The 26,011-nt window shown below is 42.4% G+C and overlaps 1 protein-coding gene and 1 long non-coding RNA gene across 2 annotated transcripts in view; one reads left to right on the top strand and one right to left on the bottom strand.

Annotated features, from left to right (window-relative positions):
* The window catches only part of HECTD2 (HECT domain E3 ubiquitin protein ligase 2), a 33,123-nt gene extending 31,355 nt beyond the window's left edge, over window positions 1-1,768 (bottom strand). Inside the window, exon 1 of the mRNA XM_040564042.1 lies at window positions 1,520-1,768. Coding sequence (XP_040419976.1) covers window positions 1,520-1,768 — 249 coding nt within the window. The remainder of the gene's footprint in view (window positions 1-1,519) is intronic.
* Window positions 1,769-12,630: 10,862 nt separating this feature from the next.
* LOC121073409 lies at window positions 12,631-15,728 on the top strand. The gene is made up of 3 exons (XR_005821695.1): window positions 12,631-12,753; window positions 12,836-12,888; window positions 13,755-15,728. It is a non-coding gene; the product is annotated as an uncharacterized LOC121073409 (long non-coding RNA).
* The last annotated feature ends 10,283 nt before the right edge of the window (window positions 15,729-26,011 follow it).

Below are 26,011 nucleotides of genomic sequence, written 5' to 3'. Positions count from 1 at the left end.
ACTAGGACTCAGCAGACCAACAGTCGAATACCTTCTTTCAACTCATAAAGGTCTTGCAAAAGCATATCTGCATTCCCTATTTGGTACATTTGGACCAAAACCAGCATTCTGGTGCACACTGAGAAATCCAGGGCTGTCAAAAGATCTATTACATCTTTCCACACAGCTCTCCCTCTGTAACATACTATTAAAATCTGCATGCATCTCCTTAAGTTCAAAGTCCCCCATGCATTTGACAAGCAATCACACATAGCCAGATCTGAGCTGCTTTGTAGCAGGTCAGCTCAGACAACTTATTAATTCCTGCAGGCAGCAGTTCAGAGAGGCATGTGGGATGCCCAGCCACAAACCAGATTCTTCTCCCGATTCTTCAGGACAGTGGAAATGCTGCATAGCTGATCAGTTGCATGTATTTTTCATTACCTAAGTTAAGCCTGACACATTGTAGCCCATCATTATTTATCTTCCCCAAGGGACTGGCATTTGCCATTCCAAGTCTGAAATGGAGCACCTTTCCGAGGTTGCACCTTATCAAAGGTGCAAATCACTCCCGGGTACTTGACCATCACTGTCTTCTCCCAAATCTTTATCTGAATCACAGGAACAAACACATCCTCCCAAATTCTGACAGATTTGGAAAGCTGAAAGCCTCTCAGAAGATTGGAACATCTTAGCCAAAACACAAATTGGCAGAACTGCTCAAAGGAGTTTGCAGTTTGACTACAATTACTTGGTTTAACATCACAATTATTTCATGACAGTCATAAACGCTAAGCACTCAATCTTTTAAACTCAAATTATGGTAATTTGATGCTGGTAATTTCTAGTAAATCTGATACTTATCAGAACCATTGAACTAAAGTCTCGTAACTATATTAGCATAGGGTTGATAAGATGTTTGCTTCATTGCTGGGCTGAATAAGTTACAGCAAGCTTTAATGTTGAGTTATACACAATAAGCGACTTACGCCAGGAAAATTTTGTTTCACAATACTGTACAATCAGCAGAAAGAAAATCATAACTCAAGTATGATTAAAGATCTCAAATGAGGTTCCTTGAAACTAAATTGCTCTGGCAAATACCTTTCTCGACGTTTATTTTTTTAAACCCGCGTTAACTCATTCATCACTTACCGAGCTGTTCTGTCATCTTGGCTTCAACACAATGCAAAAAACGGAAGAGACTTTTAAAGAAAAAGTTAAAAATACAGAAGCCTCTCCCAGCTAGCTGTTGCCATACGCGCATTAGGAGCCGGAGCCCCCGCTCCCAAACCCCCACCGACAGCGCTGCAAATCCTCAGCCATGACTAACCCGAGCGAGCAGACCGTTGTAAAATGTTAAAGAACTATAAGTAGAGGGAGAATTTATAGCTCCGTTATGTCACCGCTTCCAGGCGCGCTCGTTATTTTTAAGAAACTTGAATGAAAGCCTCCCCGGGCTCGGCAGCCGAGGGACGCCGCCGGCGGTGGCCGCCCGGAGCGGGGCGCGGAGCAAGCGCCCGCCGAGCCCCCGACCTACCCCGGCCGCCGCGCTGGATGCCGCCGGGAGGGGCGGCAGCTTCTCCCTCTCCTTCTCCCCTTCCTCCTCCTCTTCTTCCTCACCCTCGCCTTCCTCCTCCTCGGCCGCCGGCGGGGCCGCGCTGCCCTGGCCCAGCTCCGCGCCCGGCGGCAGCTCCGCGCCAGGGCCGGGGCCGGGGCCGGGGCCGGGGCCGGGGCCGGGGGGGAGGTCGGCGGCAGCCGTGGCCGTCGGGGGGATCGGCAGCGACATGGCCCCGCTCTCGGCTCCTGTCCCCTCGCCGGCTCCCGGACCCCGTCCCCTCGGGCCAGCAGCCGCTCCGAGGAGCTCCGCTCCGCTCCGCTCGCGCAGCAGCGGGGCTGCTCCCGGGCGCCCAGACACCCCCGCACGGCGGGGCGGAGCGCGGCCTGGCCGCCCCCGCCGCGGCCCGGCGAGGTGCGGGGTGGGATCGTGCGGGACGGAGCGGTGCGGAGGCGGCCGGCGGCGCCGTCCCCCGCTGCCCCCGCGCCCCGCTCAGCCGCCGCGCCACCTACAGACGGCGGGCAGCGAGGGGGGCGGCCGCCGCCATGTTGTTTATGGGCGCCTCATAGAAACGCGCCTGGCGACCGGGGGCGCCGCGCGGGGGCAGCGGAGGACACGGCTACGGAAACTCCGTAGCGCAGGAAAAGGCGCCGGGCGGGGAGTGCGGGCGCCGGCCGTACGGGAATCGGGGCTGTGCTCCGCGCTCTGCGCAGCCGCCGTGGTGAGGGGCGAGCCCGGCGCTGCGGCCGCGGGCCCGAGGGGGTTTCGCTCCCTGGGGAGGCTGGTGCAGGACGGCGAGTAAATAAATATACGAGTAATAAATGAGAGATTACGGATAAGGGACATCGGGGTGGGTGCCGGCGTGGCGCTCCCGTTCCGCCTCATCACCTCAGCGGTGGTATGCGTTACACTCGCAGGCAGGGTTTGGGGTTTGTCACAGTGCCTTGTTACCGCATGGTAATGTCATTACAGTTTCAAATCACATTCTTTAATGAGGAAAATAAAGAAGCTAAGTATAAAAAGATTGTCTCCGTGTCTCACTGGCATAGACAGAGCGAAGCCAGGATCCAGCAACAGCAGAAGCTCAGGACGTCTGAGGCATGACCTATTTTCAGAGCCTCAGTGCCATACCATGGGCTTGCGGAAGCTTTGCTGTTTAAAAAAAAATAAAAAATAAAAAATCATCTTTAGAAGACATGCTGTCTTGAACTGGTTGTAATACAACATCTAGTGTGGATGTCTAGGGGTACTGACCTACCACTTGACTTAATAAGCAAAGCTATGGGGAGTCCTACACGAGAGGGCCGTCGTGGTTGTGTATACTAAGCAACAAAACATTTAGGTCCTTGAAACCACTAGCTGCCACCTGAAGCTAGCTGCTTTCAGACCACTCTTAATTTGCCTAGAGACTTCCCCTCCTAGTGCAGGGATCAAAGGAGTGCGAATAGTTATGTACCAGTAGTTATGTACAAGAAATCTTCAAGATGGTTTCTTGGATAGAGGTAAACCACACAATAGTTTTTCCCCAGCATTGGCATTACACAAGTAGCTCCCGCAGGTTGGAGCTGTGGTAAAGATCTCTGTACGATGCATAAAAGCAAGGGCATAATTGGTATTGCAGTGGTAATCTAACACATTGAAAAATGCTTTCCATTTCTGAAGGAACTGGCAGACCTAAAGTTTGTTAGATTTCATTAAGAAATCCCTTTGTCTCCCTACCAAGTTAAATTTGAAAGCTGCTTTTTCCAAGAAGTTCACTTCTCACTGTGCTTGCCTCCAAGTTGCTCTCAGTGGTTGGCATAAGTAAGTGGCTCACTGCAGTTAAACAAAGCCCCCCAAAACTCACTCATCTTTTTCTTTTCCTTGCTGAGAAATAACATAATGATAGTAATTGCAACAACTTCAGTACAAGCAGCTATACACTCAGTGGTAGTCCCCAACTGGAAGTAATTGGCAAAGCGGTTCTGTGGAGCTATGCCAACATGGAAGGGTCTGTTTCCTTAAGCCTTCAGAGAGAAAGAAGCAGAGGGAAATAGAAAGTATACAAATGATTTCATAATGCCTCTTTTTTTTTTTTTTTTTTTCATTTCCATTGGGCTATAAGGGTCTGTTTTTTTTATAGCTTCAAAAATACTGAAATAGCATTTTAGCAAGATTATTTCACAAAAAGCTAATGCAACACCAGAGCAAGACATCAATTTTTGCTGTCCATAGAAATATCGAACCTGTGCTACATTAAACCAAAGTGCTCTGTTGAACTAAACTAATTCAGGGGAATATTTTGACCCAGGACAATTATGAAAATTGGCATAAATCTGTTAAAAATTTTTGTTCCTATTTTTGTAAAAGAGTAAAAGGACCTTATACTGAAGGAGAAATAAATGCATTTTCCTACTTCTAATAAAGGTAGCATACATCTATTGCCTAGGGTTTGTAACTAAAAGTATTTCAATATTATTCATACATCTACAACACAGTCAAAGATGAACCATCTGGGAAAATGTGCTGGGAAAGGCACATCTAAACTGGCTTTAAATTTGCTAGTATGGATGGATGCTAGATGGTTGCAGCAGTGCTGTGTGTAATGAGGCAATGCATGTAACCATACAATCATTCATTGCCAAAGTGATAAACAAGGGTAGTGGGCAATGGAGCAGTGAGAAAAAAGGATAAAGATGGCCTGTCTTCTAACAGACAATATTACTGTGTTCCCTCCTTTATCCTTACAAGGACCCTTTCCTTGATTCTTTTAATCCCTTTGAGCAACTTAAAAGTCTTAAATCACATGTTGCCAGCTACTTCACATTATTTTGGGGGGAGTCAGGAAATAGTAAGGTTCAATCACAAGCTGTTCCTCATGCCAAGTACATTCTGCCTGGGCCTACACATTCACACTGGTTCCTGGATGAGTTTTGCAGCCTGCACTGGACCCCACGCTGGCATGCCCCGCTGCTGGCTCAGATAAGCGTACATAAAGCACAGTAACACCCCTTAGTGACTATGGCAGTACATGTCCCTGAACATATTTTCTTGTACTTAAGGGAAAACAGTCCAACCTTAGCAGGGTGCTGGTCCGATCAAGCAGGAGGAGACCTTGACAATTTATTTTAGAATTATTCACAAACATATTCCTTCTATCCAAAGAGTTTGAGTCGTCAGGAAGGGGAAAAAGTCAACTGCACATCTCTGCACAATGACGTGGCCAGGCACAGACCGGCACAGGAATGACAGATGGAAACAAACTAACTGCTAACATTTGTTCACAAATGATTAGTAAATGCTTATAAGTAATAGATACACTCGCAGAGACTGGCATTTGGGAATGATGCGCGCACACACACAAAAGGCTTAATTTCCTGGCTAGTATTTTCATGACAAATAATTGAGTGTACCTGGTCACATGTTCCTCTGCAGTTAGAAGTCAGAATGCAACCATAGCCAAATTCAGCCCTGGTTTAACACAGGAACAGTAGGGGTGGTTTTAGCCCTTAATGGTTATTATTATTAATGATTAATTATAATTATAATAATGATTATAATAATTACCGGGGGGGGGGGGGGGGGGGGGGGGCTTGTCTAGTTTTGGCTGGCCCTCAAATGCTTTACTAGTGTTTGCAGGAATGTCAGAGATCCTTGATGCAAGCCGACATAGCTGACATTTCAGGAATTGTAGTGGTCTTTGTCCTTTAGAAAAGATAGGCTGAATTTTTGTTTGGTTGCTGATACACTCTTGTCACACAGCTATTCTGTCTTTCTTTCTTATTGAGCAGTACTTTTTCTTCCTCATCATACTCTGAATATCTTACACACTTCCTAGTACAAAAATATTTGGCCCTTCAGCAGATGTGTGCTTTATGAGATGTACCCTGAGTGGGCACAAGGGGAAGCACAGGATGGCTGAAACATTGAAAGGGGAAGCAAAAGCTGGAGACAACCCATTTCCTCTCTATGGGAGTAGGAGAGAGATAAATGGTTGGGAGTTTTCCAACACAACAGGTTTTCGGCAAAACATTTCAGTTTCAACAGAAAGACCTGATTCATTGAAATAGAAATGTTTTACAAAAAAGCATCTTTTTCAGTGACCTTTTAACAGAACTCAGGCAGGATGCCACTGAAACCCACCCGTTACTCTGCCGACTCAGTTGGAGGCCTCACCATACTTGCCATGTGAATCATGTCAAAATCAGAGACCACACGACTTCTGAACTCCCGAGCTGCTCTACCCTCCCATGCCACCTGCCCACATCACCCGCTAGGAAAGATGGAAATCCATGTCTGCCCACAAGTCATACCTGTTCCAAGACATCCTCAGGGTTCATAAGGATGATCCCAGTCTTGCCTGACCTCCCCTGTTGGCAGCTGTCCTTTTCCCTTGAAGTTGGACTAAGGCGTAAATTTTTGAAATTTTGTCCTACGGAATCCAAATGATTGTAAATCCATCTGCCATTGTTGACAAGCTAGTCGATTCATGGTTAGTATTCTTGCTGGGAAGAGGAATTTATGTCAAACTTGAGCTTGTCTTAGTCTACCTTCTCATCCCTGGATCAGGTGCCTTTACCTGTAAGGCAGAAAAGCTCCCTCTTTTCCAGGGGCATGTGCACAAGGTGCACTCAAGCTCTCCCCAGCTAAGTCTGCATAATTTCCCCTATGATTAACATTAGATGTACTGATCTAAGGTCTCGCTTACCTTTTGTCTATTCTCCTCTGTTCAGAATTTTTTTAAAGAGTTTACAAACATTTAGGAAAGTGGTGCAGAGACCTCCTCAGCTAATTCATCTGAGGCACTTAATGCAAATTACTGAGGTGTTGTTTTGACTCATCAGATACTCAGTTATACCTTTCTCTTTTGTAAATGGTAAAGTTTTGGTTGAAGATGCATCATCAGATGGGATACATCCTTCTTGTGCTTGCCTAGTACACAGAAAGAAAAGCTAATACGCAGTTCTGCCTTCTCAGCCTCATTACATTTGCATTTCAGGTTCCTCGTCATCACTGGCTGGTGCAATACAGTATTTGTACCAGCAAACTGTAAAAGGCTCGTGGTCACTGGTGCCTAGGCAACAGCTGATTTTTTAGGTCAGTGATTAACCCTTTTTTTTGTCTACTGGAGCAAGCTGAATATTAAATTACCCCTTGCCAGGGAACAGGACCTTTGGGTTGAAAGAAATCATTGGCCTCTATTTTTAGAAACACAGTGGATATTTTAGTGATGTCCAGAGTTAGGTTATCTGTGATAACTCACTGGATGCAAACACTGGGAGAGACTACTAGAGAAAAATTCACCAAGCGAAGAGAGTGAACTTAGAAACTACATGACTTTTATTAGGGTTTCTCTTTTTCTCTCCTGAAAAGTGGTGTTAGTTAGGAATTGCTTTTGTCCTGACTATATTTTAATCACCATATTCGATCTTTAAACTTCAGTCTTCAGTTAACTTCACTTGAAATCTTATGAGACATAGCAGTAGGATAATCTTCCCCCAAGGACTGCAAGGGACAAAAGCTGAGGCTAGGAGATACCCTCTGTCTTTGTCATGTCCAACCTGGAAATTATTTTTAAATGGTATAGAGGCAGATACTAGACACAGGATTTTAGCCTGTTTCTATTCAAACATGAAATAATAATAATAATAATAATAAAGTATACCATGCTAAAGAGGAGATGGTCTGAGGCAGCATGTAATTTTTAATTCAGAAAGTTGCTTGTCTACCTTTGTCATCATATGACTCATAAAATTAAAAAATACTAATTAGAATTGAGATTGCTGTTCAGTGTGGCTTTGCAGACCTTTGCATACTTCCTGGGCTAGGTGACCAGCCTGATCTGCTTTAAAAAAGTGAACGTCCATGAACTGAAGCAATAGTGGGAGGTAAAAGGTAAATAATTTCAATCTGCTTGTCCTCTCTGCTTCTGAGGCTGAGCAGAAAGGAGCATAGCCAGGAGAAGGTCAGCGGAGGCTGAGGCTGCAGCTGCCTCCAGCATCTAGCCCAGGCTGCAGACCAGGGTTCGCAGTAAGCACAGAGAAATGTTCGGGTTTTGAGCCTCGAAAATAAGAAGTGTGGGGTCAGGTTAGGTATGCAGTTCTTTGCACATCTTGGAAACTGTTAGGGCAGATGACAGGGCTACAGTTCACCTCATAGGGTGGTTGTGGCAGGACTAAGAGCTGGGTGCTTGAAGGCTGCTGAGTATTTCATACCTTTAATGCATTATCTGGTGTTCGCTCTGTAATGTCGGAATGTGACAGGCTTCGTCGTGTTTCCTATTTCTTTTTAAAGACAATAACTAACTTTTATAAATGGAAGTCCAAGCAACTTGCAGTGGCCTTGAATCTCGCAGGGAAGAGGGGACGGGCAGCCCCAGAACATTGACTAAAATCAGAGGGGTGGGTCAGATACTGCTCCCACCCTCAGAAAGGCACAGTTCTTGCTGGTGAATCTGCCTTGCGTTTCAGGCTGCTCTGTAAGGTAAACCAGCCCTGCTCGTTTTCTGTTGTTACAAGCCTCCGGGAACCCAAAGCGTAGGGGGGCCTCTGCTGCTGGATGCTGGTAGGGCTGTCGCTGCAGTGGAGCAAGCCCTGAGGATGTTTCTCCCCAGATCCTGCTCCTCACACGCAGCTGCAGGCAGGTGTGGATCCACCTGCAGCTGTGCCTTACAGCAGCCTGCGGGACACATCCTCGGACAGTGCAGACTCTGGCACCAGCAGCTCCCTGTTCTCTGACTAACTTCTTTCACAGAAATACTCATCTTCAACCAAAACTTGCTCCATCCTAAACAGCCTCTATTCCAGTAAACCTCCTTTTCAAACTTAAAGCACAAAGTCCCATCGGTGTGTGTGGAACAAAAGGAGCGATGCTAACACATCTAAATACAATGGCAAATGAGTTTACTTAATAAATGAACAAATAATGCTGTTTTGCTTCTGTGGTTTTCAATCATCATGTTCAGAGGAAATGTTCACCCAGTGGTTAATAATCATGTTTTCTGCCCTTGCCCCATACAGAATTCCTCTATAAAAGAAATAGAATTCCTCTATAAAAGAAGTGGTATTTAACTTGAGTGGTAGAAACTTTGTAAAAGCAAAGCATTGTTCTAGATAATAAGACTGATGTATATGACCTCTTCCCAAGTAGTTCTCTTTTAAGAAATGTTTCCTATTTGTACTTTACCTGCACTTACTCTCCTTAAAATAAATAAATAAATAAATAAAGCTTACAGCATTGCTCACAAAGATCTTCCCCTCTGCCTAACCTTGTAGACCCTCACTGGGTCTGTAGACCCACACTATGTGGAGTCCCCAAGACACAAAGCAAAGGAGTAAAGAATCCTGGCATTAAACACTTCTCATGTGTAGATAAGATATATTGAAACTAACAGCTATACCAGGTCCCTGCGTAAATTATTACTAGTCTTGAAACTCAAAACTCTCTTCCAAAAATAAACCCGAAGGCTTTTTTTCTTGAGAGTGGCTTCATCTCACAGCGTCATTGGCCAGTGCCGGTGTGTGAGCAGAGCATCACTTCCCTTTTCCGTCTGGGTGATGGAAGGGGCTCATCCCGTTCCTCCACCTTACACTCTCTGACCTCTCTGGAAGAAGAAGTGAGCAGAGGGGAGGTGTTGCGGAGCTTCCTGTAGACCTCTGACCCATGGAAGAGGCAGATAGCAAGATGGGTGCAGATCTGCCCTGTGCTGCAAAGCACGGAGAGGGGTGTGGAAGTGGCTGTGCATATAGCACCATCTCCCGTATTTTCAGCTGATACTGCAGAATTCACTGTTACTGAGTACAGAGGTATCTGATTTACTGGAGATCACAGCAGGAGTACAGGCTCCTTCCCAAAACAGTGGTGCCAAGTTATAATGTCATTTGTATTCAGCTAAGTCGTTCTATTTATAATAACCTTTCAGATGACCCAGTCATATACTTGGTGCAGCACTTCTAAAGAAGGTGATTACTTTCTGTCTTTCCAGTGTATGAGGTAGTGTACTATATAAATACTGCAGCTTAACTACCGTCTATTTAGAATGTCGGTTAGGATCAGGTAGTGTTTATAAACTCTGGATTTTTCACAGTTTTTATCCAGGACTTTTCAAATTTGCATCAGGCTGAAACTTGGCATGTAAGCTGTCAGCACAGATGCTAATTTTATTCCAAAAAGAGTGTGTTAAAGCTATTAAAGGTGTCAAATGGCTTATTTATGCAGTAGTTGCAGATGTCTTAGTTTTTTAGCTCTTTTAACTATATAAAAGCTTACTGTATCGCCTTCCTCCCTCCCTCCATTCTCTAACCTTACAGCCCTGATCAGTGAGGAATAAGACGACAGGTAATAGCACTGTAGTAATAACCCAAGGGCAGTGTCCCCTGACAAAATCTGTTAGTAACACTCATTTGTGGTGAAATAGAACTATCCTTGTGTATTCACCATAAGGAAAAAAAAAAAAAAAAGACAAAACACCTGAAGTGAGCACAACGATACCCAAAGTGATGACATATTGCTGACAAAATCCTCAGCACCATGGAGGGCCTCTAATGCTCCCATGTAGGCAAGGAAGAGCCTCCTCTGAGTGATTACTGCAGGGCACTGCTCTACATCCACAGTCACATTTACTGAGTATTAAAGTCCAAGGCATCACAGTTAAGAAAACAGATCTATGCTAACAAATGTTACGTTCAGTGATCTACAACACTGTTTGAATGGCCAAAAACTGCCCCTCACATAATAAACCAAACATATAACCACAGGCAAAGCAAATTGCTCCATTTCACACAGGTAAAAAAATGCCTTCTGCCACATTCTGAAGTTATCAAATCTGAGTTCTAGTAGGCTAGCAAATGAAACCAGGAGATTATAAAATACAGGACAGGGTGCCCTGCTGACAGTGTCAGAAGAGGGCAGGTCAGGGTAAACATGTTGTACCCCCTGCTCGCTTTCTTTTCTGAGCACCTTGGAAGACAGGAGGGGAGAGAGAATACAGCTAACGTGGTCCCATCTGGTCAGGGACCTGCCTCAAGCACAAGTTTTCATTCGTAACAAATGGAGGCAATACACACATGATTATTTGCAAACATGTTTAAATGTAAATCAAAAGTGTCCCCTATTATAATGTGTAGGTTTTAATTAATTTTCTAGATTTTAAGAATACTTACAGGATGCAAAGATTTTGATGAGTCTTCAGTTCAACTTACTCACTTAATATGATCTTAAATTCATAACTATATTTTTTTCCAGTGAGCGATTTACTCTTGTTAGAAGCACTTGTGCCAATACAAGGTAATGTGCATGATTACTTCTTTATTCTGGCCCTTTTGGGAGGAACACTCCATCTGTTTGTTAAACAAAGAGAATTTACCAAAATGGTAAGACAAATATATATTTTTGAAATTTAGATTCTTTAGTTCCACTGAATTTAACTAGCCACAAATATGAATCAAGGCCAGTCACAAGATTATAAATTTGAAGCATTTGCTCATACATAATGCAATATTCTCACTACTTTTTCTTTTTCCTCTGAAAAATGACAGAATTTCAACATTCATTGGCTATTCCTCTTTACAGAGCTATTCATCAATACCTTTTCCTGTAAGAATTACTCCATATTATGTTCAGGTACATCAAAATAATAAGTAACAACACCATATCAAGCTCTACTCAGTAGCCAAGATTTAGCAATGCACACCTACGGTAATCATGACATGCAAACATTTCTGTCCTTCCTGTCAGAACGAAGCAATGCAAAGAACCTGAGTTAATTTCTTTGGGTTTCAGACAGCTGTGGATGAGAACTAATTTATGGTCAGGTTTTGAAATCATGCCAGCAGGAGCTTGCTTTTCAAACCAGCGCTCCAGTATACTGTTAGGAAGGTCACATATCTCATGTCATCATTTGATGGGAACCTTGTCAGGAGGTCTCCTCCCCTCCTGCTACAGCTGTCCTTGTGAAATAGCAAACAATTTCTGGTCATTATGTACTCTGTGAATTATTTCTTTAAAAGCTTATTTACAGAAAACTCAGGGATCCACTTTCTTAACACTACAGCCCTAGAGGTTGAGCCAAATCATGTCTGTTAAAAAAACAAACAAACAAATGAACAAAAAAAAAACCCCTCAGTGTACAAATCTGAGTGGTTTTTAACAATTTCAAAATGATAAATTAATTTTACAATTAAAAAAAAATAAAAAGAAAATAAAAATCAAGCCCACAAGGGATTCTTCTTTATAAATCCTTTGCTTTTGAAAAGATAAAAAAAAAATATTAAAGATTGCAATTTTTTTCCCTAACATTTTTCCTAACATGAGAACTTTCTAGCTCCCAAGAATTTCTTCTGTACCTGTCTTCAAAAGAGACTAATTTAAGTTGGGGTTTTCCTTTGTAAGTTATTCATGCTGCTGATAGACAGCAGAGGCTGTCTGTTCATGAATGCTTTCAGGTAACACAAACCAGCTCTGGTGTTGAAAGAAGCTGTCCACCTTCCCCACCTTCCAGCTACTTGCTGTCATCCCACCACTTCCCTTCCCTTGTGTTTCCAGAGATGGTTTTTGTGGTCACCTGGAGAGCTGACTGTGCTGTAACCAGGGGAAAACCAAAGAAAGTTGGCAGATCATTCATGAAAAAATATCCCGGTGCTGGGAGGGCCAGCAACAGGGCTGGGCACAGCGGTTCTGCTGTGCAGGTCAGGCATCAGCCCCAAGGCAGGCGTTCACCCCATTGATGTAGGTGTTGTACAGGAAAGGGCATCAAAATTGACCTGGGGGAGGGGGGGGACACTCAAACAGGGACTCCCTCAACTGGGATTTGGACTCCAAATTCACTTCTGGTGCCCCGCTGCCTGCAGCACAGGACGGCAATGCTCTCACATAGGTAGCATATTGTGAGAACTGCCAAAAAAAAGGTACAGTGAATATTTTTTGCTTGTGGTGTGATTTGACACATGACATAGCACAGCAAGCTTCCAGGACAAAGAATGCGATCCGAGTAGGTATCTGATATAATTAAGGATGTATGACTTAAGTACCAGCTCATGGCAGCAGTCTGAAGTGTTTCCATTGGACTGAGATACAACATTGTGGTTTTGCTTCCCATCTAGGGAATTGCAATATGTGCTAAAAATACTGTTGAGCACATGGAAATACAGAGTGTTATCACATGTGGAGGGGGAGAGGGAATGTCAGTCCCAGTAGAAGCACCCACTGAAGAGGGACAACTTAGCACTGAACGTTTTAAGGTGAGCCTTTTTGTGTTGCCAGCAAGGTAAACTGGGATTAGGTTGCCATTCTTTATCCCTCCCTCTCCTTTGTTCCTCACAGGATGAGACACAATCTGTTTGGAAGCGAGTCATAAGTAAATAAAACATATAAAGGTAAGCATGTGCACCATATTAAGTCTCAGTTTTCTGCCATACATTTTATTTCTGTAACTACTGAGGATGTTGTTTTCCTCCCTGTGTTTTGTCACAGGAAAATACTTTTATCATTTAGCTGTATATAAAGTCACTCATCTCTGGAGAAACATGGAAGGGGATGCTTGATATGCCAGGATTGCAGTGACTACTGCTCTCCTCCAGCCCGTGATGTGCCCTGGCTCTGCTATCCCAACTCTGGGTGGCACACAATGACTGTGATTTAAGAGAGCAGCCAGAAGAGAAGGGTTGTTCTGACAACCTTTTTAGAAAAGGTATCCATGACCCTTTTTGAAATGCTGATTACAGAGAGCAGCAGCCGCTGAATTATTTAAATTGGTACATTCAGGTTCTACAGTAATATAATCAGAAGAGAGGGAGCAGAGAAATTTGTACGCAGAGTTACTTGTGAAGGACAATAAGGTAATAAACAAAATGTTCTAGATAAATAACAAATTAACCAATGTGATTAGATTTCAGCCTTAGTGATATAGAACCAATTCCTGCCCATTTTACTCATATAAATAGTTTCATTAAGAGCAATCTGCTTCTTAGTAAATTGCCAGTTATAATAAAAACAATTAAACTTATTGCTTTACTTCTTTATTGTTCTTCATTTTAATAATTCTAGTCATAACCATTAAAACTTGTGCTTTTACGCTCCCGTGTTGCAAAATACACTTCAAGCTACCCTGCTAAACCTCTCAGTATCCCAGTTCTGTAGGACCGTGAATTTGGCACCCACAGAAGAGGTAGAGCACAAGTAAATACATCCAGAACAGGTGCACGAGAGGGATGATGCAACCGTCTATTCTCTCTGCCCGCAGGAGTAACACAGCCCTGCAGAGCCATAAGGGTGGATCCAGAAGGTGGGACTCAAGTGAATTCCATGCCAAAATGTTGACAGCATCTGATGCATGTGAGAGGTATGCTGAGCGCCCAGAACTGCCTGTCCCACTGAACATAATACTGTGCAGACACCAGTTGGGATAGATTTGAACACAGTAATCATTTATTTGGCATAAAAACAAGACTTATAAATGTATCTGAAAGGTGCATTCCCAAAATCAACAGTCCAAACCCGCACAACAATAAAGGTTTTGTAACCTTAATAATGAATTTGGAGAAGTTACTCTCCCTTTTCTTATACCATGAATAGCAATATTAGTAAAGTACTAAGTGCTTTTTTTTTTTTTTTAATATTACCTTATTTTTTGTCACATTTTTATGTTTACAATGGCTTTTTATGCTACACAGAGCAAGAGGTGGCTATGTATGTATTGGTTAAGAGCAATGAGTTTTCTTTAGAAGAGATGTTTTCCTTTCCTTTCCTATTTAAATCTACTCAGGTGAGTAGCTAGCTTAAAAATCATGATCTTTAATGTGTGTGTGTACAACACTTACAAAAACCTGAGAAGATGAGTTGGCAGAATTTCCTATGTTGTTGTGGGTAACACATCATCCCTAAACAACAGCGTATTTAGGAAGTAGCTGGAAGTATTTCCTTCTGCCTCTGAGAGGTGACAATCCAGAAGCCTCTTTTGTGCCCCTTCTTCTCAGCAGCATTGCTGAGAAGGTGACTGGCTCTGTCAGCAGAGCAACAGCTCTGGAGGGAAAGATTTCACTTTACTGCCCCTACAGATGAAAAGGCAAAAACAAGGTAAAATGACATTAATTTGGATTTTTATCCATGTTTCCAAGTGTCGCACTTGAGAAGCCAGCAGAGTTGTGTGCAGGCAGTATTCATCCATGTTTCTCATTATTTCTCAATATTTCTCTCTAACCTCAGTTAGAAAGCTGTTGTGCTGAATGTTGTACAAAACTGGAATAAAAGGGCAGTCCCAAAGAAAGCTGGCAATCTGTATGTGATACAAAAGACTATAAATAAATGCTAACAGATGGATATAAGGAAATAATTTTGTTATAGGCTGCTCAGTGATCCGAAGAAATAGTTTGCAGGGAAGAGAAAAGCTTCCTGTTTTCTAGCAAATAGACTGTTTCCAAAATAGGACTTTGCTCAGTATCTTTTTACAATCTGGTTGGAAATTCCCCAATAGCCTTAAGTCTGTTTAGTGAGTTTGAAGTATTTCATCTTATACTTCTTGCATGCTTGATGAACTCTTGGATGGCCATAAACTGGGATTTCTGGATTAAGGAGGGTCAGGCAGTCTGTCCTAAGGCTGAATATGGTCCTGTTGGAGTTCCTTGCAGTACACCATGGTGGTGCTCTGCATCCAGAAACCTCTCACCTCGGGCTCTGGCATAGATTTTTCATGAGAATCAGCCAGAGGCCAGTCTGCTGACAGTGTCCATGGGTCATGGCAAATGCATCCCAAGCAGAAAAGGTCTCTTGGGTCTTTGTATCACACCAAGGATGACAGTCCTCATCCATACCGGTGCTCCTAGATGTTACCACAATACAAGTAAGAATAATTGATGGAAACAGATTGCTGAACAACTGGAAGCACAGGTCAAGGACACAAGACATCCTTGCCCCAGTAATTTTCCATTTGTTCATGATGCAAATGTCTCCAGTGACTATCTGACTGTTCCCGTGGCTTGTTCCAGTCTTGTTGGCAAAGCATTAACTGTGATGAACTCAGGGCTCATGGGAGCTCAGCTCATGTGGGAAGGCAGATTCCAAACCCCCAGTTCATGTCTGTAACTCCACTGATGGCACTTCCCTAAGTTGTAGCACTGTGCCCTTTAGTTTCTGCTGCATAAATGTAGACGCATTTAATCCAAGCAGTTCTGCTTAAAATTGGTTGGCATAGTGGGGTTTCTGCTGAAAGCTACTTGAAAAGGGAGAGAAAAAGTTAGTGATATGAAGTGAAGCCAAACTATAAATGGTGTGAACCTTGTTTTCCTTTTCAAAGTAAAATTAAATATATGCAATCATCTGATTTAAAATGCCAAGATGCTTTTGAAATATATATAAAATGTTTCATTTTAGTAAGACGACATGCTGAAAATCTTTTCTGCTACCAAGTAGACATGTGGATGACATTGGCTGGCAGCCTGTTACAACACAGTACAAAGGGAATTTTTTTTCCAACATTGCCACAGTACAAGTTTTTTTTTTTTTTTAATTGAGATCTTATTACTATAAAGTCAGTTGACCAAGAAGAATTTCTCATGTTTTGGGTGGTAATAAATCTTTCAGAACAGTGTTAACCAACACCTCGGGCAGTCTTGCTGGTTCATATTACTTTATACCCCATAATACAGATTGCTGGAATGGGAAAAGGAGCTTAGGTATAAATTTCAAACATTTCCTTCCGAGTTCTGGTCAGCATCATATGACTATGTAAAAGAAATACCAAGGAATTCATTGTTAAGATAAACATGGTAAGCTCCATCTCAGGCTTTAATTTAAAAAAAGAAAACAAACCCAAAACAATCCTCCTTCTCCTTCCCCCCCCTCCTTATTCCCAACTCAGTGTTCAACAGACTTTGTGAGAAGTCTTGGAACAATTTCCCTTTTCGACACTTTTAATTTAAATGACTTACTAGAAATGAATATTTCATGGCATATCAGGACTCCGTTCTTCAAAGCTTCATCTCTTTAGTGCTAATTATTTCAACAAGACCTATACTAAAGGCAAATCCTGTCACTTCTCTAGATTGTCTGCATTTACAGTATAAAATTGGCTTCATACAACAGTTAAAGTTCTTGTTTCTGGTGTTTCCTCATTTTCACTTTTTAGAATCCCCCATTTAAAGAAGTGACACAGTTTAAAATGAAATTTTAAAATTAAAATACAGGGTTTGGAAACCCTGCAGTTAACCAGCTATCCAGCTATGGCCTCATTAGTTAAAAATAATAAAAAATAAAAAATAAAAAAGAGAAATAGCAAGACTATTAAAATTTAATGCCTACTTTCCTCACTCTTCAAGCTTAAACCATGTATTGCCTGAGCAAGACAGCAAGGTCTGCTTAGACACCTGTGTGTGTGGAGCTGAGAAACTTAGAGTTTCCGCTAGATGTCACTTCTCTTGTCCTAGTAAAAACACAAGCAAACAAACAAAAACCCTTCCACCTGTATTAAATTCACAATTTGCTGAACCCAGAGGTAATAAAAGAACCTTCCAAACCCAACACTTATGCAGAGACTGTCATTTGATCAAATGCAAAGATGTGCAGTACAAAGCTGGGAATGCTTTCCATGTACCTTGACCAAGGTCAGGACAACTCTGTGTACAACCAAATCTTCATTTACTGTTAGTGAATGCTGTTTCAGACACACTTTTGGAGGCTCTTGTCACAGTTCCTTCATGTGCTGCGCACACTGAGGAAAACACATGTAACGTAAAGTCCAGACTCTTCATCTTACCCTTTGAAGATCCTTCTTCTTCCTCTACTCATACTCAACCTTCAGCAGACCATTCTTCATCAGCTACAACTAGAAAAGGGTATTCCTGTGTCTTGGCTTCTGCCTGACCTTCACAGACTTGCTGAGCATCCAGGTGGATCCTCGCATTGAGAACCTGAATAACAAAAGCTGGTGGGAATGGCCTACAAGAACACAACATGATGGCTCATGGCGGCATTCTGCCTATTCCTTGCTGGTATAGTCCACCAGGTGAGGACATTAAGTGGTTCGGGCAGCTCTGTGTTGACAGAGCAGCCAAAATTAAGACCAGTGCAATCAAAGAGCCGCAAACAGTACAATCAACAGTGGTAATAATTTCTCCAGGCTGCTTGTTGGGTCACTGAACAGCCTGAAGCTGGAGAAACACTGCAAAGGAGAACAGAGCTGGAGTTTCAGATTTCCACTGCTTGTCCTTCAACTTCTGAGTGGATGCCCAAGATCAATTCTGACTTTTTAAAATTACTATTCTCAGGAAGCAAACTTCACTGCTTCAGATAATCCAGACAGCTTTTCCCTCAATAGCCACATATGGCCATTACTCACACACACTACATTTTCTGACTGAGAATTGAACAGCTCTGCATGCTCTTAGCTCTTACCGGTTCCCACAGCCAGTCTCCCAGGTGCCTAGCATCTTTATTCATAGTACTCAGACATATGAAATAATTCAAGTTTTATGAAGTGCTGCTTTCTGTAAGGATGGAGTTATCATCACAAAACAACCTGCTGTTTATTATCAGACCCTATAGATTTTGACAAGTTTATTAGTTTTAGATGTGGAGCTTAACTAACTCCCATTCCTTGACTATTACAACAGCGACTTTGGCCTCTTAAATACTTAATTAACATGATGAAACAACAAACTAGCTGAAATGAAAGGAAATGTTGTGGGATTAGCTCTGTATTTAAATGGACCTCTTATTGTATTATTTAGCAAACACAAGGATAAATGCCTGTCAGGTGGTTCTTTTGAGAGAACAGAACAAGTAGGACAATTTGGGGGGACATGGTATGATCAAGATTAAGTCTTTTAAAGGAAAATCCCTCATGACATTGTAGCTGGAAAAAAAAAAAAAAAACAACAAGGTATAATATTTTCCATCTGTCCATAAAAGCTATTGCAACGACTTCTGCAACAAAGCTGAGATGGTATCCGAAGATAGCCATTTGGAGCTCTTTGCAGCGTGGCCTTAATGTTTGTATGTATGAAGCATCCTGATGTGCACAGATGATATTCAAATGCAAAAGACTGTTTCTCTGTTTTAGATGATAAAACGTCTAAAGGAGTTTCACAGCATTCAACAGGACTGTTTACAAATGAGAGGCAAATCACAGTATCTGTGTTCACAGCTATTTAGCTTTTACTGCAGCCCTTCTCAATTTTTTCCTCAGTTTTATCCCACTTCTGTTGGGCTTGTGACCATATAAACTATATGAACAATTGTACTTCTGTCAGGCTGGTGACCCTGTTGGAACTGCCAGAATCTCACTGGGCTGATAAATCTGTTTGATAGCTGCTGCCAGACATAACGAGGACATCCACCGATGTCAGTGCAACTATTTCTGAAGCAAGGCACCACTCAAAGTGAGTAAGGATATCTTGCAGTTGTTCTACCTGCTAGGAGCTTGGAGTTAGGGGAGCAACAGCAGACAGAAATATTAAAGTACTTTTGTGTGGTTAACTACTTATTTTGGGATTGCAAAACACAGGAAAGAGGTAGAGAATATAAATATATTAATTAGGTAAAGACTAAATCAATGAAAATGGTTCTTCACATGAAAGCTGAAGCACAACAATGAAAAAAAATATATTCCAGCAGAAAATCCATCACTACTTACCTCCTTCTGTTAACACAATCATAGTTTTGGCTAAGCCCATCATAAGACTTAAATGAACTGGAAAAGAGAACATTCTGTTTTGCAACTGTTAAAAACAATTGAATATGATGTTAACTTCTCCACTGGTTTTGGCAGCAAGTCGTTTCTCCTTTAAACTGCTATGTACACACTTTCTATGCTTTTGTAATATGGACTTTAAAAATACATTAATTTGGCTTGGTTTGCGTGGGAATGACGCAATCTGGACAATGTAGAGAGCAGTGTTTGAAAGACGTTGTTTGCAAGGTTGTACTGGGTGACAGCAGCACTTGGATCTGTCAAAAGTCGAAATGTTCACTTGCTCTGGAAAAGACGGGGACAAAGGGAAAGGAGGTGATGATGGTCATTGGGCTGCTGCTCCAGCTGCAGCTCCCGAGTCCTGCTGGCACGTGGCCAGGTTTGTGGGGCAGACACAGAGCACACCAGCTTTGCCTGTCAGCGGAAACCCCAGGACAGATCCGATACAGAGCAACAATGACTCGCATTTCATCTGCACTGCTTAGTAAACAAGCTTGCTTAACTAATTTTTCTTTAATCATATTCTGAACTAAAATAATTCTTGCTTCAGTGAAACTGGAATAAGAGGAATCTTCTAAAAGCATGAACAACTGATAAGACGTGAATAAAAGAACCTCCATGTGTATGTGATTATTATAAATGTAACTTCTCTTTTGAATATAGTACTGTAAACAAATACATAATTCAGTTTATTAACTGAAATTGGCTGAATTGCCATTTGAAAATAAGATACACATGTTGGCAATTACCATACTTCACTACGGGTTAGGCCTTTAAAAAGCATAGTTCATATGTTTGTCCTGTAGAAATCATAGCCTTTTTAGCTTGCCTCAGTAGAATATTTTCAGAAGCATCTTTAAAAAAATATATATATATATATGTATATACACACACACACACATATTACATACACAAGACTGACTACTGAGCCATACTGAGACCTGGGAGAGCAGATTTAGGATCTATCAGTTGCATGGGTCAGGGTAGCAGTTGGAAAGATAGATTTCTTTCTTTTTATTTTTACAAGAGCTTTGAGATAAGGGCTTCTCCACTCAGAGCTAAGAAAGAGAGGCCTCAAGAACAGCAGCAGCTGGCGTTCAGGGCACTCGTGGGATGACCAGGCCAAGCTCTTGCTCCCTTGCTTTGCCCAGGGCCTGTTGCCTTGCTGGTGTGTAGGCCTTGAGCCCAAGGCCACTGGCCATTTTAGAGCAAGCTTCTCTCAGAGTGACAGCTTTCTCCTTCTGGCCTGCAACAAAAACATGAATTTAGTGCTTCATGTGGGTTGCTCTGTGCTGGGATGTACTGGTTAGAGTGGAGGGAGCAAGTGAGGTCCTAAGGAAAGGAGCAGTGATACAGGCCTGAACCAGACCACTGTATTCAGCCCAAACAAATGACTGTTGTTGCAGAGTTTGGACAGATGGCTGGCAAAAACAGCCAGAGGCAATTCAAAGATAATATTCATGTGATGTCCCACTTCCCCATGTTAAGGAAATGCATGTTAATCCACAACTGGCATCAATCCAGCTCTAAGCTAGGACATTAGAAGGGCACAGGCAGCAAGCAAGGACATGTCTGCCTGGGGATGATTATTCACTCTCACAATGCAAGGTCTTTCTGTAGCAGATGTAGAAAAAAAAAAGAGGAAATGTTTTTGTTTTTTTTTTTTTACTTCCCATTTTTTACCCTGTAAAATTAAATTGTTGAACTAACTGTTGCAGAGTGGTAGGTCATAAGCCTAAACAGACTAATGAGAAATTAAAAAAATGTAAGTCTGTTTGAGACTACTGAGCCTGATAGCCTGATTGCAATCTTGGGTACAGAAACTTCCCAAACTGCCAAAAGATGTATCAGGAGAAGACCATGTAGGACTTCTGGCCTTTGCCCATAAGAACTTACATGCTGTTTGCCCTTCCTGCATCACCTCAGCAAGAATGCATACTGTAGGTTTTTCAGCAAGCCGAATCATGCTTCAGATGTCAGATTTGGTAAGTAATGTTCACGCCGATAACCGAACACGAACAGCCATCCACCTCCCCGCCACAGAACAAAAACTTTTCTGTTTGCCTTCACTCCCACCACCGGCCCAGAGCGTCTCGGCAGCACAAGTGTCTTTCGTCTGATGAACAGGGAAACCTTTATGGGAGCACCACATTTCTGGAAAATGTTTGAAATCTCCTCTCTTTCACTTGCAGCAGGAGATCAGGCAGCAACTGGGCTGTGGCTTTGGTCCTGCTTACAAAGGCCCGGTTTGCACAAGCTGCACTGGTGGAGCCTCCACGTATACCCTGCTTTGTGCCGAGCAGCTCATCTGCCGTGGGCAGAAACCCAGGCCTCAAGCCTCTGCTCCAGGCCTGTGGCAATTTCCAGCACATCCAAGCAATGATGACAAAGCGCTCTGCAGGCATTATTGAAGCAATAAATCTTGGGTGTTATCAATCCCATGCTAGAATAACTAACACACAGGCAGAAGAAAGATAGACCTTACCTCTCCCTGTCATGCAGCCTAGAAAACCAATGAAGTATGACAACAGATATGAACAACAGCACAAATAAACCTCCATATCTGATTGACTCCAATACCAACGGCTCACAGTTAAATGAGTTAGAAAAACATGAAGATAAAATGTCAAGTTTAAAGCTAAAGGAACTAACTCTGGCCTCAGCAGACATTCTCACGTAGCAGCTCCTTGACTCGAGAGCTTTATTTACTTCAACCAAAATTCACCACATTTACTGTGTGAAGGATTACCCCCGCCCTATGAAGGAGCTATGTCAGTCCTGTCCTCCATCCAGCACAGCACAAGGATGGCCATGCAACTGCTCAGCTCAGTGTGCTGCACTTCAGGCTTCACTGGGGGATAGCAAGACATCACTTTCCAAGCAAAGCCTGGGATAAAATTACATCAGTGGCCATACCAATCTCTACCTGCCCGGAGCTGAGCAGGTCAATAACACAGGAAAGCTTTTTTTTTCCTGTCTTATGTTACAGCTTTCCCCCAGTTGTCAAAAAAAACTTCAGATTATTTTTGGGTTTGGCGCTGCTCCTAGTATTACTTTTCAATAAAGTTAAATAAATTGTCATTTGCAAAAGGAATGGAATTAAAATTGAACCTGTCGTAAGTCTTACTAGAAAAATCTGTTCAAATTACATCAGGTGGAAAGGTGTTCTGGAAATCCCCTAAAGGACCTTAAAATACAGTAAGGGGAGAGAGATGCCATCTAGTCAGTCCTCTAGTCCTACCCACCACTCATGACTATGCTAAATGACAAAATGATTAGATTAGTGGGGGTCGGAAAGTATGGGGGAAAGAATAATGAGGGAAGGTCCCAGAAAAGTGAGCTTCCACCTCTCTCTCTACTTCATTTCAACCTACAAAGCCAAAGATTGCTTTCTTGTCTTTAGAAAATGAAAGAAAGCCCCACCTTGTTTTGTTTGAAAGTGTGATTTTTTCATAGCAGCTATCTGCTTATCCAAGCAGAAAATTTTAGATAAATGTTTGCTAGTGGCTTTTTACTTTCTTTCCCTTTTTTTTTTTCTCCTCTCCTCTGTACGGGCAAATAAAATGGTTGATATATTTATTTCTTGGAAGAATAACAGCTGAGTTGCTGCTATGCCTCTGGGTTTGTGGCAGTTAATAGGTGACACCAATTAAAAATTATTGCCTTGTAAATTGTTTCCATTAGCAGCTGAGTTCACATGTTGGAGGGGCACAAAGGTGAGCAGGGCCGTGGCATTCAGTGGATTTCTCAAACTGGCAGCCAATGCTAGCACTATTGCTGCTATTTCTTTCTTCCCCTGAAGGACACGCACGGGAACAGAGCTCCATCAGCCTTCGTAGCGCGAGTGGTAGCATGCATCTCATAGCACGGCAGCTCCAAAGTGCTGGCATTGTGATTATCTCCACTTCTGTGTGTCCCCATCTTTGCAGAATGCTGGGCTAAGCCAGGAGCCAGCAAATGGCTTTATCAGCCTTCCAGAGTGGATTAGGAGGACACCACGACTAAGGTTTCACAGGAAGCCCCAACGGGCTCATATGAGGTAGCAGTGGCTCTGGCATGCAGGGAACAGAATTGTGCATCCCATGGCCCCAGCAAAGGCCAGGCTGCATTCATGCACCCAGGCTTTACAAACAGCTGTCAGTCACTGTCCAGATTTAGTGGACTTTTATGGGTTTTGGCAGCTGGCCCCCAGTAGGCATTCAGGGAACTGGATGGGACCAGGCTGTAACCAAACTGTTAGGAGATGCTGACCTGGGATCTGCTGTAGGGCCAGAGCCCTTTATCACAGCCAGCCCTGCTCCCAGAACTGCTGTGACACAGGGACAGAACCATTCACCTTACTGCCTATGGGGTGTTAGTTTCGTGGTTTGCACAAGGTATCACTAATAGCAAGTTTGGTTCTTGCTCTCAGATATATCTGCAAGGCTATGAAGCCTGGTGTCTGGTACTATAGAAATCATATCAGAGATGAACACCACCAAACCTGACTGTTTTAACTGGCCGTGCTGGAGAGGTTTCCAAATTTGAAAACCTTTGTGAACAGAACGGGAAACTGCTAGGTTTCTAGCTAGCAAAAACATTACCTCAAGTAGAATTTAAAGAATTTGGATGTTTAGTACAAGAATGAAATGACAGGATCACAAATCTACCTTATCCTAAATACCTAAAGAGCACTTGTCTTTATTATTCAGGGACTCTTAGATTTTAGTTTTTATATTTTCAAATTGTTGAATTTCATTATGGTAGGAATTGTACTGCTGTCATGTGGTTGACTCTAGCAACCGTTATTTTCACTAAAAATGAGATACAAACCTATTTACAGGAACAAAAAAATAACCCCCCAAAATTGTAATTCCGAAGCCACTTTCTTTGACACAGCTTGTGCAGTGCTCCGTGAAAGCCATGAGAAGATCTAATAAATCCTTTGCAAGACTGAAGAAGGCAAGTAACAGAGAGAAGACTCTATCATGGATCTACTATTGACAGTTTCTACATCATTCAAGCTTCAGCAACTGTTTGAGATTTCTTCAGGATCTATAGCCATAATCTTCCCTTTTCAGCCCCAACATGAACATCCTCAAACTGAAACAGTTTTCCAACCAACATTGCAGGGGGATTAAAAAAGGAAAAAGTCATTTCTCCCTTAGATAGTAAAGCAAAACCCATAGTGAGGAAATCCTAACAAATACTTCACTTTTTTACAAAATTTCCAAGAAAAGAAAAGTGTGGGAACAAGTATTGCATATGGCTAAGGAATGGTCTTTAAAAAGGATAAAATATTATATAACTTTCAAGGATACCTTAAGCAGATATTATTGTAAAAATGGCTACAAGAAGCTTGTGCTATTGTTCCAGCTTTAACTGGAAGCAGAATTTTGTCACAGTGATGTAACTGTTGCTGTAAATATTTTACACTGGAGAAATAAGCTCTTAGTAGTTAATAGAAACATATGTATATAAATACAGTGCACTGCCTGGGTCAGCATTACATTTCACCTCTGATTTCCTTTTTCTCACACCCTCTGCACATTTCTTTCTTGCTGAAGGCTATAATCCTTGAGAGAGAAGGTAGTGAGGTTCTGCACTAGCATGGTAGTCTAAACCTGTCCTTTTTTTGCAGATCAAGACTTAAGAATTTAATGATTTACAAGACAACACCTCTGCTTGAGGCTTTCTTTCAGCTTTTATTAATTAAAAGTACAGGTTTTTGGTAGAAAGTGGAGTCTCAATGAGATGAGAGGCATTGCATCCTCCAGTATATTTAACAGAGAGCAGCATAATAGATTCAATTTGGGGACCTTATATGCTGCTCATCTCTTGGTGACATCAATTTAGACCTTTTAACAGTTTCTAATGCTTACAACACTTCAGCATGTTACAGCAAGCTAAAAAAAGAGGAGATTATGCATTCTCTCAGGAATCTGTCTAAGGAAGTTATGGGTGTAACTTCGGCTCTCTTTGGCGCTGGTGAAAGTCTGGAGCAGGAAGCATTATGGAATGTCCCTGGGGAAACTTACAGGAACAAAAGCTATAAAGTAAGAGAAACTATGGATAAGAGAACTGATATAAGTCCTTAGGAGAAATGAATCTCCTATTGGACTGAGAGTCTAGGAGAGGACTGTTTTCCTTCTGGAACTGACAGTTTATTGCAGAAAAAGAAATGAAATACTATAGCAGTGATAGGTTCCCCAAGAGCGGTTCCTGGGACTTCTCACGTGGAGAAGGAGCAAGAGGAATTTTCTTTTTGTGTTTGGCCATTTTGTTAGTTATGGCTGCAATGGCAACTTAGGCAACAGAAAGAATTTCTAAACTAGTCAGGATTCTGTGACTGACCACTCTTTTGTGATCTATATAAAACGAGTGGGACTCCAAAACTCTCCATCCTCACCACTGAGCGATCCCAGAGGTGCTCTCACAGCAGTGCCATGACAGCCCACGCTTCCTGCTAGGAAGATCCATTACTAGCAAACGTGGGTCAGATGTTCAAAGGAGTCATGCAGCCTGGAGTCTGACTTCTTTTTCTAAAAGTGGAAGTTAACTGGTTAAGCTCACTGTGGAACAATATTTTCAGTGTTGGTTTTTTTTCCGCCCCCCCCCCCCCCCTTTTTTTTTCCCCTCTGAGTATTCAGAACGTCTGGCTTTGTTTGCAAATTTAGACCAGAGAACAAACAAGCAATTTGACAGCTTCTGCAAAACCATAAATTTGAAGCTGGAGGCAAATATCAGGATACTTTCTTGCCTGAACATTATGATCCAGACTGCATCAAGTGGTGCAAAGCTTGTGAGTAAAGCTCAACAGTGCTGTTGTGCCAAGT

The sequence above is a fragment of the Cygnus olor genome, chromosome 7, assembly GCF_009769625.2.
Source record: "Cygnus olor isolate bCygOlo1 chromosome 7, bCygOlo1.pri.v2, whole genome shotgun sequence".
NCBI classification, from domain to species: domain Eukaryota; kingdom Metazoa; phylum Chordata; class Aves; order Anseriformes; family Anatidae; genus Cygnus; species Cygnus olor.
This window is presented reverse-complemented; position numbering and strand designations above follow the sequence as displayed.